This window comes from Aythya ferina, assembly GCF_964211825.1.
Source record: "Aythya ferina genome assembly, chromosome: 4".
In the NCBI taxonomy this organism is placed as follows: domain Eukaryota; kingdom Metazoa; phylum Chordata; class Aves; order Anseriformes; family Anatidae; genus Aythya; species Aythya ferina.
The window spans coordinates 47,665,160-47,677,928 of record NC_140300.1 but is presented as its reverse complement, the minus strand read 5'-3'; the positions used below and the strand labels follow the sequence as shown (position 1 = coordinate 47,677,928).

The 12,769-nt window shown below is 36.4% G+C and overlaps 1 protein-coding gene across 6 annotated transcripts in view; it reads right to left on the bottom strand.

The window, feature by feature from the left end:
• The window catches only part of RAPGEF2 (Rap guanine nucleotide exchange factor 2), a 180,990-nt gene that overhangs the window by 116,158 nt on the left and 52,063 nt on the right, over nt 1–12,769 (bottom strand). For all 6 annotated transcript variants that reach the window (XM_084517690.1, XM_084517693.1, XM_084517695.1 and 3 more), the window contains exons 2-3: nt 9,037–9,107; nt 4,125–4,181 (exon numbers count right to left, since the gene is read on the bottom strand). In XM_084517690.1, coding sequence (XP_084373816.1) covers nt 4,125–4,181; nt 9,037–9,107 — 128 coding nt within the window. The remainder of the gene's footprint in view (nt 1–4,124; nt 4,182–9,036; nt 9,108–12,769) is intronic.

The window sequence follows — 12,769 nt, the reverse complement described above, 5'->3', positions numbered from 1 at the left end:
TTTCCCATTCTTAAAGAATCCAGCAGATCCATTTCTCACCTGACCGTCTCTCACAGAGCAGCTGTGTGTTAATGACGTCGACCTACAGCTGCAAACAAAACCCCGTTTTAGCAGTCTGGCTAAGATACAGGGACGCTTTACAAACTACATCTAGAATCCTTCCTCAGCTGTATGCGCAATGCACGACCCACGGGCAGATCTCAGCCTGTCTCCTCTCCAGAAGAGCAGCCTGTCAAGGATGTCCCCAGCCATCTCTGCTCTGCAGCCTGATTGCACAACTGAATGCAAGGTTGCACAACTGAATGGCATCAGAGTACACAGAAACATTGGTGTTAAATGGGAGATGCTTCCAACCACAGACCTTAACATTACAATTCAAGATGCACAGGAGACAAGTACAGTTCTTTTAATACTTGTTCTTTTCTAACAATCAACACAATCAAAACAAGTGGCATATTACTAAATTGCTACAGACGGAGAAATTTGTTACTGATACCAGCATAAATCCAAACTAAGAATCTCACAATCTCCTCAGAAGGGACACATGGTAGGTAGAAGCTTATCCCTATCAGGTTGAAAAATTCTCTAAAAATATAAAACACTTCCCAACAACCTGGGTTGAGTTTTTGTTTCTTTGCTTGTTTTTAAAACAACATAAACAGCAGCTGTGTGAGCTCCAGGCTCAACTGCACAGAAGCCAAAGAGAAGACAAGCACAAAAACATGCTGTGCTGTAACATGGCAATTCCAAAACACTGAAGATATTATTACTGAGTGACTTCGGAAAGCAGGTCATCAAAACTTAAATATTTTCTTCCAGTCAGATGTCTGCAGTAACGAAAACAGGGAAGCTTAAAGATATACAAGACTTCCTTACACAAAGAATAAGCCAAAGAGCATTGAGATGCACTGATCTAGATACCAAGGAACATCTCTGCTACAGTCAGTCTAATCCTCCTGTACCACAAACAAGAAAATTTTTGCACGATATTAAAACACAGCTTTAGATAGAGCAATGACTTTGTTCCATCTAAAACAGAAGACGTCAAGTTCTGTTTCAAATGTGCACGCTTTTTAATTACAGCAACAGTAAAAATTACAGGAAGAGAACCCAGGTGTGTACTTGGGACACCTCACACAGGACTTGGGAGGCTCGTGCAACTGAGACACTTTCAAATACATACAGAAATATGGAACAGCATGGCTGAAAACCAAATCCAGCCACTGTATGACTAATGAGGAAGGGGGGGGGGGGGGGGGGGGGAGAGAGAAAAAAAAAATCAAAAGCTTAGAAGTAAAATCTTTATTGCCAAAGATCCCTTTCTGCTACCATAGCAAATATTTAAATTTTGATCTGAAAAATTCTGTTCTACCCTCCAGAGATACATGCACCATCTATCTAAAAATCTCCTAAAACTTTGGTTTCCAAGAAAAATGTTAATTAGAAACTTACTTTTGGATATGACAACTGTGTAATCATCATAGTTATGAAAAACATATTTTTTTCTTTGAACTACCCACAAAATCAAGTGACCAAACTAAATATGGGATTTTTAGGGAGATTTGAATAAAGGAAGCAGGTTAAAAAAGCCAGGTATGTGTGTCAAGTAAAATCTCAGTTCTGTAACTTTGCCTTGAAGGTTTTAAGCCCTTTTATCATTAACCTCCCATCAAATTAAAGTAGTAGGATGACTGGCAAATGAAGAATAACTCGAGCTGAACTGCCACTCTTAATAACCCAGTTTCCATTTAAACAGGGATATTGCCGTAGGGTTTGAGAATTTGTCACTACCATGCACACCCGCTGATAGTAAAGTAAATGCAGATAAGCCAATTTTAAACAACATGCTCCATTTTATCCCTTTGGCCAATAAAAAAGGATCTACAGAGATACTTAGAACATTAACAACTTCTTAAAAAACAGAGGATAAAAAGTTTACTGTGTTTATACCGAATGCAGACAAGTATTTTCAGCATTGCCTATATGCAACAGAAATTTACCATTTTTATAAATGCAGCTGACCACGCAGGTACAAACAGAATTTTAACAATGACTGAAATTCAATAAAATAAACAAAGCAAGTATATCTGTTTTCATGTTAGCATCCACAGATAAGAATTTAGCTTATTCTCACCGAGACATTAAGCTGTGCCTCAGGGAGGTCACACACACAGGTCAATTAACAGCTCCAACAGTTGCAGCTATTTTAATAGATTTTTTCTAATGAACACAGAAGATTAGCACCCGATTTCAAATTTCCATGCAAGTCATATCATTGCCGGGAAAAAAAGCTGACTTAGACTTCCCGTTTAATTTAAAAACAAATAAAAAAGCCCTTAGCCTTCATGAATGAAAGAAGAATTTTGAGTGAAGAATTCTGGCACGTTCAATGCAAACGACCAGGTTGTGTGCTCCAAGTTCATTTCCTGAATCTTATAACCAAGGGCATTGATTCTAACCTTCATCATATTGCTTATCCCCTGCAGTACTCTAAGAGTTTCTCACAATGTGTACTTTATAAATTTGGAGTTCTGCTTAGAAGAATGCCATTCCCTGTATGTATGCTGAATTTATGCAGCAAAAAAAAGGTATCCCTCCAGGTTTATTGTGCTAAAAATAGAAGGCTGAAATTAGATTTTAGGGTCTAAGGGATTTTCTCACCACACAGATCTCAAATTGCCCATTAAAATAAAATATAAACCTACAACTCAGATTGGCATAATATACACTCATGACTTCAAAACATTGATCTAATATTTAATAGTCTGAACCCAAAAGATAACACTGAATGATTTTATCAATTTTTTTTCAGTGAAATGCTAGAGCAAGTACATTTTGTATTAGCATCTATATATAGAAACTGCCAAACTGCCTATTAAATCTACCAAATAAATCAAGGAGAAAAAAAAATGTCAAGAAGTGAGTAAATAGGAATGACAGGCAAACAACCAAGGTGAAGATGAAGTCACACGAAGGAGTGACAAGGTAAATCAGTGCAAAGGATTGGCAAAAAGCACTTCAGGTTAACCCTGATTTCACAATTTTGTTTGCAGATTTTATTTTCTTAGACATGTATTCCCTGATAACTTTCCCTGCCTTGCTTTTATGTGTAAGTAGTAGCCTTGATTAATTCTCCATATAATTTTAATGGTTAGAACGAGCCAAGATATTACAACTAAACAAAAACTCTGGGAAATATAATGGACACAAAACCCAACTGCCTACAGAAGGACAAAACACCAGCACAATAGCCACTAGCAAATTAATCTGTAAAATTAATTGCAAAGATTATATTGATCTGATTACAAAATAATCTACCCATCTACAGACTTTGACCTTGTGCATTTCCCATACATAAATGATTAATATGTTTCAGTAGACATTAATTTAACCTTGTAGAATAGTCAAGGCTTAGCATTGAAGTTTGTTCAATCACATCTTCCTTACAATGGTCAGTGCAGGAAAAAAATACATATGCATAAAAGAGGCACACAGGTGCATTCTTTGCATGCATTAATATTCAAATAATACCAGACAACCCAGCTAATCTTCATTTAGAGCCTGGACTAGCTGCAATGAATGAAAATCTGATGAACCTATTTAACCATTTATACAATCAACCAGTAAGTTGACTGTATAAATGTTGATTGTATAAATCAACCAGTAAGTTGATTGTATAAATGAAGAAACTGCAGTTCTCGGATGTTTATCGTAAATCTGAGATGACATTAGATCACATCCCAGTTAATTACAAGCCACGTTAGATTTGTCAATTTGGCACCTCTGGCACGAGACACTGATCACTACTACTTTGACAAAACTGACGCGAAACCAAATGACAACTTATTGTAATTAGAAGACATCCCACTTACTAATTCTGTATAATCTCACTGAATAAAAAAATGTAATACACTTCAGCAAGTAAGTCACTAGAAGCTCTCCCCCCAGAACCAGTAAATTTCTCCATTGTTTCATGATGAAAATGGAGTAGCTTACTGATGTTTACAGACTCTGCACTGGGGGAGGGTGATGGCATGAAATGCTGTTCTTAACACACTTCAGAATGAATTACTCAGAATATAATTAGAATTAACACCATATGAAGGGAAGAAGGAAACACTTACTAGTACAGGACTTCATTTGCTTCATGCCTTTCATATCTAACAGTTTCACACATCAATCTGAAAGAGAAAGAAGTCATTTTTAATTATGATTTGTATCAGTGTCACAAAAGACTTCACTTTCTGAAGTTAGTCAGCATTTTCACATTTGCCTCCAGCCCTTACAGAAATTAACCATCAATTTAAACCTTAGCTAATTTCTTAATTTAAGACCATAAATCATTAAGTCTAAGCATTAGAGCTATTAGTTTATCCAAAATCAGATTTGATTTAGGACATTACATGTAATTGCTCCCATAAAAAAATTATAAAGTGGGTTAAATGATACTGATCTCATTTTATAAAATTATCTGATAAGAGTATGTTGCTTTATGAAGAAACAATGCAACCTTTAAAAAAAAACAGACCATCACATTGCATTAGCTCACATTCAAGCTCAATAGATAATACAAGAAGTTATGCTGCATGGTAAATCAATGTAAAAAATCATGGTAAATCAATTCTAACAATCTTTTCGTTAGAATTCAGCAACTTAACTTAAAAAATTACCAACAGATTTTAATGCTAAAATCCCAGAGGGCTCAAAGAGGAGAGAATTTCCTGTAGGAAAATCCTCTGTCTAGAGAGGAGGATTAAAACACTTACGCCACATTTGTCAGGCAAATAGTGAATGCATAACATAAAGCAACTATAACAGACCTTTCCACATACTAGGAAACACAACATTAACTTGGTGGGAAGGAAAAAACACATTTCTGTCTATTGTCTTAAGGAAATGGGCGCAGTAATTTACTGAGGGTGGGAAAGAAACAAAACCCACTGCCTCCCTTAGACATCCCAGGGCACTGAAGCAGACCACAAACACATGGGCTGTTTGACAGAATCATCCAGAGATTTGCCTAAGAGGCTCATATGAACATTCAAATAAGAAACTATATTTAAATTTAGGAAAGAAATTCTCATCCCTTGCAGGATTTGTCATCAGTGTGGCAATGATCGGCTATCCATGGAAGTATCATAAAAGCATACAAAAGTGCCTGAGCAAGAAGACTCAAGGAAGTTGATATGAGGTTGAGAAGAGCTGATTTGGGTTTGGTGTGCTATTTAAAAGGCTTCTTGTTGTTTACGCTAACTTCCTAATTTATTGATTTCAATAGCCAGTAGACTGCTAAAAGTTTCCCTTGCCCTCCTCTCTTTCAGAATTTTACTTACATCTGCACACTAAAAACCAATGCTTTTTCTGTCCATAAGTGACAGGCTTGTAGTGGTAATTGATAATTTATCAATTTTTCATAAAGAATTTAGATCTTAATTCCATTTTCTCAAGAATCAAGCTTAATCACCTTCACCCACACACACACAGTATTTCAGATTTAGTCTTTGGACCATCTCCGAGAACTCCTCTTATAAGCAATTTCTGTGTTGTATATAATTAAGTCTTGTGTATTATATACAACTTTCTGCTAATGAAAAATCTGTCGTCCTTGCACAGCAAGAAGCTTTTTGAACCACAGAGCTTCCTCTTTTTCAGACACTGTTTCCCACCATAGAATCAAATCTTGCCAAAACTATACAGAAACCAAAAAGCTACTGTCTGCTTCCAGTGCCTGGGTCCTCGCCTTCTCTCACCAGTCCTCTGCTTTGAGAGGTTCGTTATGTGTGGATGTGAGGTTATTGGTGACAACATACCAGAAGAAAATGAAAAGTCATTGTTAGCTATCAAATTTTAAAATGAAAATACTGCTTATAAAACATGCTGGATAGTCTGTACCCTACTGGTCTGAAAAGATTCTGGGCACCAGGCCATCCAAGAGTAGGAGTTATAGGAAACAGAATCACTTTAACAAGCAAGTTTTGTTCCCATATGAATTTGAAGCAGAGGAAGTACATTCTTGATAAAGTCACAAAAGTTCACCACTGGCTCTGAGTTTTATAGCATTTTGGTACCATTATTATGATGGTAATAGCGGAGAAAATGCCTTGCACAGAAGGTAGACAAGCATTTCAATTCTTTTGTTAAACTGGAACAGTTAGAGATTGCTGTTACTGTAAGTTACAGTAAAAAATAGACTATTTCTTCAAGTATTTTGAAAACTGATTTAGTTCCGGTCAGTACTGCTGTTGAATTTTCACTCAGATGTGATCTCTGTCCACCTCCTAAACACACGTAATAAATTCAAGATGAGCTCATCAGAAAACCACAAGGTAAATTATTCACTACTGAAGGCTGTATTTACTACAATAGTTTTAATGCATCTCAGAAGTCTTTGAGGCATCCCACAGCCACAAGAAATGCTGTTTCTTAAAGGATGCTATAAAAGCTTTTTGTCCCACATCTGCAGGGAATCCAGCCTTTTCCATGTATGTCACTGCAAACAGAAGCTCTCTTCTAGGAACGTACTGTGCTGGGAGAGCTAGCCCAAGTTCCACACATTCCTCAGCAAGAACCTCATTCTGAACAGGAAGCCAAAAAGTACAAATCAACATACCATGTAACCATATGTGCATGCTTTGATCTTTGTAAACAAGTTAACATCAGTTCAACTCCAGCTATGTATATCTTGATATTCTGAAACTCTTGCATATAATAGCAAAACAGAAAATACTTTGGAAGGAGGGCATGATTAAATTCAAAGGAGAAGTAATTACACAGTCTACTTTGAAGTCAACATTCCTATTGCAGAATGTGTCGTGAGCACATTGGGACAAAGTCCACCTTTTATTTTCTCACAATTACAGGACATTGGCTTGGGAATGAAGACTCCAACAGAATGACGAAGCAAGAAACCAGAAATTAGAACTTTTAAGAGCATTAATCAAGCCAAATTTGCTTCAGCGTCTTCAGATGCGGTAAATGTTGGCAAGCCCCAGGATGCAAAATAATAGTAGTTCAATCTCTTTCCTTGTAGAGCATACAGGAGATGTGCAGACCTCCTTTTTGTATCTGCCAGAAACATACTGATGTCCAAATACTCTTAGAAGACTCAGCTGGTAGTAAGATATTTGTGTGAAGACAACTGAAACAATGACTTAAAATCAAATAAACGCAAGTCTTTAAAAAATAATATAAAGTACATCTGGAATTTTTTTTATTTAAATTACTTTATTAAAGTGCTTTATGGGGAAAAGAAATCTGATGATGACATTTATTAGTTTGTTGTTTTTGTTTGTATGTTTTGTTTATTTTACTAAGTATCATTTGCATGTGTAGCACATAATTTTTCTCAAACTTCTGCACAAAAGGAAGCACAAACTGAAACAGAACCCAAATAATAGACTGCTTCCATGATTATTGCATTACTTAAGTGATTTAGACTATGTGCAGACTTTCCTTCAGGACCAGAAGTTGTACATTGTACATAAAGCATTTACTTTAGGTCTCAGCCTGAAAAGAAAACACACCCACCCATAACAGAAAGCAGGAGGAGCATACAGGGATACATACGTGCACCCATACAAGAAGAAAGTGTTAGGACAATAAAGTAATAAATGGATGCAGTGATAGCCAGCTTTTGAATTCAAGGTATGGTACAGAAGTGCAATGTATAGTTACCAAGCCTCCTATTTCTTTACTTTGTTAATGCATTAACATATACTCTTTTAGTGCCTTAAATATTTCAAAAATAATGAAATAAAAGTGACTGTTTCAAAAAAAAAAAAAAAAAAAAAAAAGTTGTTTCACTTATGGCAGATAAATTCAAACCTCTTTTCCTGACAGCTGAATTCCTGACAGTTCCTGGAAGAAATTTTATGGCCAAAGCAATATCCTTATATACCCTTATACTTGTTTTAACTGAATTTTTGTTTTCTAAACGTCATGTCTGCCATCATGAACATGTTGATGCAACAATGAAGTATCTAACTTAGAATTCAACAGGCCTTTGAGTGCCACTGAGGATTAAGCTTATGTTTTTTAAATCAATAACGATGAGGATTTACTGTGAATTATGCATCGTCTGGATAGGAAATTGATAAAAAGTGTAAAAAAAAAAAAAACAAAACACTCCTATGGCAATAGAAAAATTCAGCTTCAAATTTTGGTATCAAAGTCAAACCCAAAGTAAATTGTGCTTGTCCTCTGCCCAGCTCTACTTTCTCTCTTTCAGGGAGAAGACTATTCTCTTTACTTTTCCATACATCTCCTCAAACAATCTTCCAGACTACCATATATTTATCTTTGATTTGCTTCTCTATAGGAAACCTTCCAGTATGAAGTCCTATTAAGAAACAAGAAGGATAACCACAGTAGCAGGTCTGTCAAAGACACCATCTAAAGTATAGTGAGAGTCTCCAATACAAAATCCTTAGCTGTCCAGACACTCAAGGTGTCACAAGATCTGGAGACTGAGGTACATAGTGGATTTCAGTAGGCCTTTTTCAATGGAGAGATGAAAACAAGAGGCAGCAAGACACTACGCACTCACCTAGCTATCAGAAGCAATTGAAAATTATTTCTACGTAGTCCTCCCAAAGGCATTCAGGGCTGGTTCATACCCATGATAGAAGAAGCTTCAGTGAGAAGAGTTTAAAGCATTGACAAAACTATTTTCAGCTGAAAGTGTTCTGAAGTAGAAACATTACCACTTTCTTTATTGTATTCAACTTTGATTATACCTACTACCACGCAAGTTCAAAACTTCTGTAAAAAGTCTGTAATAAAAATTATGCACTCCTTCATATAAATCATTGAATTCCATTTCAATAAAATGAAAGGATAATAAAAATTCTGGCAGCCAACTTCTTGCTTTTTGATGGGAGCATCAAATGCAAGTGACAAACACCTATTAAAATATTATTTCCATGCTTTCTATGAAATACAGCTTAAATAGAAGATTGTGTAAGAAATGTTTATTTCTACACAATTGTGTAAACCTTTTTTCTACACATAAGCAGTAGCTCTTATAAAGCATCATACCTTAGCTGATGTTCTCTCAGATTAGACAAGGCTTCCATTCCATGTAAATAGGAATACACAATCTCCAAATCCTGCAGACATATGGAAAACATTATTAGGATTTTCAATTTGGTACAAGCTGTTAAAATTCTGCTTTTATAAAGCATTTAAAGCTTTCCTGCTATGGGCAGCAGAAATATTGGAAATAACACATTTACAGGCGATCAAATGCAATCTGCATGAATACCTTTGATTCTACTTCGGAAACTAACACAGGGAAGGATGGTGCTAATGACCACATCACAAAATTCAAACACAGAAAACCTTTTGGCTTTTGCCATCATTGCTCATGTTCAGTAAACAAGCCTGGTCCAGAATTCCAGTGAGCTATGGTGCAACTACCCTGCTTCCCAATGCCAGTGTACCCAAAAACTTCCGTTTATTCCATAAAGCAAGCTCACAAGAAAATAGTCTTTTTAAGTTCAAGGGAAAAGAAAAAAGTGCATAAATAGTCTGCAAAATAACCCAGTGTAAACGTTTAAAAAATTGTACCTTCGTCAAATGGAAGCAAAACCACAAGCTTAAGGGAGAAAAAAAGATGACATGAACAGACAATTATTGGCATGAAAAAAATAATAATAAATACTAATTACATGACAAATTTTCATTCAGTTTTACATTTACTGTGAAACTCTGATACCCAGCCAAAAAAACAAAAAACATTAATACAGAGATGAAAACATCACCCAAGTCTAAAACTTCCCACAGTGCAACTGTGGAAGAATTAACATCAATCTAGGGGGTTTGCTGATGTTAGATCACTACTACACTTAAGAAAGCTTGATTTCAGCCCACAACATCTATGATGATTTAACTTTGGCTCATGGATTTAATACTGTTTCACCATCCATTTTTTAAACTGCTTCATTGAAAAACAAAGCAGTAGCTCACAACAACTAGCTGAGGCTGACAGAAAGCTGAGAATAAACTAACACCCTTATAACTCACTATAAGAATATGTTATCAAGTAATGCAGAATCTCAAAACTATTTTGTGAAATATTTTGTCCCTGGGAAAACTTTATTTAAATTTGAATGTGAGTACAGAGATACTTCAGTATCCAGACACAGTGAAAGAATGCCATGTGAGATGCTCAGGAGGAGACTTGAGTGCTGAATTCCCCCAGGAGAAGTTAATGTTAATTAAGAAAAATAAAAATAAGATCTAGTTTAGTATATTATTGTGTAAGTGTTACTGTACTTGTTTAAACCACTCTACATATAAGAAAAGACACCAGGAGCTGCAGCCAGTGGTTGAGACCAAATAAATGTCTTTCATTCAATACCTAAAAGAATGATTTTTGCCTCACACTGAAAATAAAAGGAAAAAACTCAGTTCACAAAAGCAGAAGAAATGCACAAGTGAAAACTTTGATTTCACTTCTGTTATGGTCCTTCTGTTCCCTGGAGGCTTTGGTCCTCCTGCAAGGAGCAGAGGACAAAGTGAAGGACAAAGACAATTATGCATGATCTGGGATGGAGGGACCTTGTACATGAGGCTTTGAGGAGGAAAAAAAAAAACAAACAACAACAACAAAAAAAAAAAAACAGCTACTTGCAGGTTTGTTCTACGCCTTCCCTCACACCCCCATTTTATACTAATAAAAACATATAAAAGCCTGCTGCTGCCTTGCAGGGACCCCCAGGAGCCACAAGCCTGTCTGTCCTAGTGGCACTGCAGTGCCTCAGCTGCCCAAGCCACCAGCTGCCCCAGGGAACTGGGAATGGATCACTGGGAATCAGACTTCCACGTAACCCATCACTACTAGCAAGAGCCTGGTCAGAAGGTGCTGCTGTAAGTTGTTTACCACAAGTCTGTGCAACAACAGGCAGGCACTGAAAAGGAGAATAACCCTTTGCCCTCAGGGCTGGCACTGAGGTTTCTCCAGGGTGGCGTGGGTTTTACATGCAGCGAAGGATTCACTAACAGATGAACCAATGAAGATGCCTGGTTACATGGACCCACAGCTGTAAAAGCATAAGTGCATGGTAAAAGGGATCCACAGACCTTTTGTTCTCCTGTCAAAACCAACAGGCATTTCAGCATTGCAGGTGATGTGCACCAGCACTGGCTCAGACAACAGCTCCTGACAAGAGCTGCAGCCCATTCTTCAGGCAGAGCTTTTCCACAGGGTGTCTAACAGGAAACAGCTCCCTCTAGCACCGAAAGCTTAGCACTGAAATTTAAGCAACAAATTCAAGTCTCAACCCTGTCATTAAATTCTGCATAACTGTGCAAGATTTAAAAAAAAAAAAAAAAAAAAAAAAGCCATCCAAAAGCACTGAATATATTTTCATATACAGTCAGTAGGCACTGCACACTCCCATTCTGCAGCATTAAAAAGTAGGAAAGCAATTTGAAAAAAATAAACCGAAGATTAATAAATTATCCCCATTAGTCACCTCAGTTTTCAATTTATCTCTGGAAAAGCTATGCTTTGTTTACTTAGCAAACATTTTTATCGAACATGGATGTTTTAGTGTTGTTTGAACGTCTTGATTAAAAATGAGTTAATGGAATGCAAGAGTCCTTCAGAAATATTTGCACCACGTCTTTTAAAATCCTAAGTAAATTCAGAATGTTTGAAACAGTGGCAAAATAAAAGCCAACTTTCCTCTACCCCCAAAAAAATTCCACACGTACATACAAGCTTCGGCTACAAAATTTTTCAATTTTGGTATTATAGACAATTGCCAGAAAGCTAAAAGTTCAAAATTCTCAGGAAAAGAACTTTGTCTTTCATGGACGCAATCTGTCTTTATATTTAAGCAGAATAGTTGAGAAAATCCTTAAAAGATGCAATTAAATTCAGCAACATTGGGACTTAAACATCTTTTGAGATAAGTAGTTTTCAGGACCACAGCATGTTAACAGTAATCCCCAGAATGTATAAAAGCATACAAATGGCAGCAGCAATCTGATGTTTTTTGTTTTTACAATAGATGTACTTAAATTACCACAAGGTGGCAGACTGAGCCATCGAAAGCTCAGAGAAAGTAGTTCTTTACACAGTTTCTCTTATTTAAAAAAGGAATCCAATACTTTATAACTGCTTGTAAGTCAGAAGGAGCAAAGCTCACCATAACCAATATAACTGGTTAAATGCTCTGCCACAGCAAGGAAGATTTATACAAAAAGTACTGAGAAACCACCAGCTTTCTGCTTTCTGACTTTATCCATTGAAAAAAGATGATTGCAATGACAACATAAAGACTTGGCTGATCTTGCTGCAAGAATTGAGATCTACATTAAGATCTTGGCAACAGTTTGAAAAAATATGTCAATGGAATCTCCAAGAGCAAAAAAAGTTAATGCAATGTTCAAATTAGCACAGTTTTAAAAGCATTTTTTTCTTCTTTAAATGAAGAAGCAGGCTAGAAGACTGAAATCTAATATACACAAGCTTGTAGTACAGCCAAAGTCAAATGTTTAGTTGCTGTATGTGGAGCAGTCTGAAATTTAATTCGCTGTTATTTCTTACTATGTTTCAGTGGTGTCAGCTGGCTCAGTTTAAAGTTCCGACTATGCTTCAAAACAACACAGGGAGACTTGAGCTTTAACACTGCTCAGCTTCAATTAGGTCTGTAGAAAAACAGCCTGAAACCTTACCTGTGTTCTCATTTCTCATAAAAATCTGCCTTTTTTTTTTTATGTACAGATGTTGCATTTGTTTCAAACATGCTGGTAGTGTCAG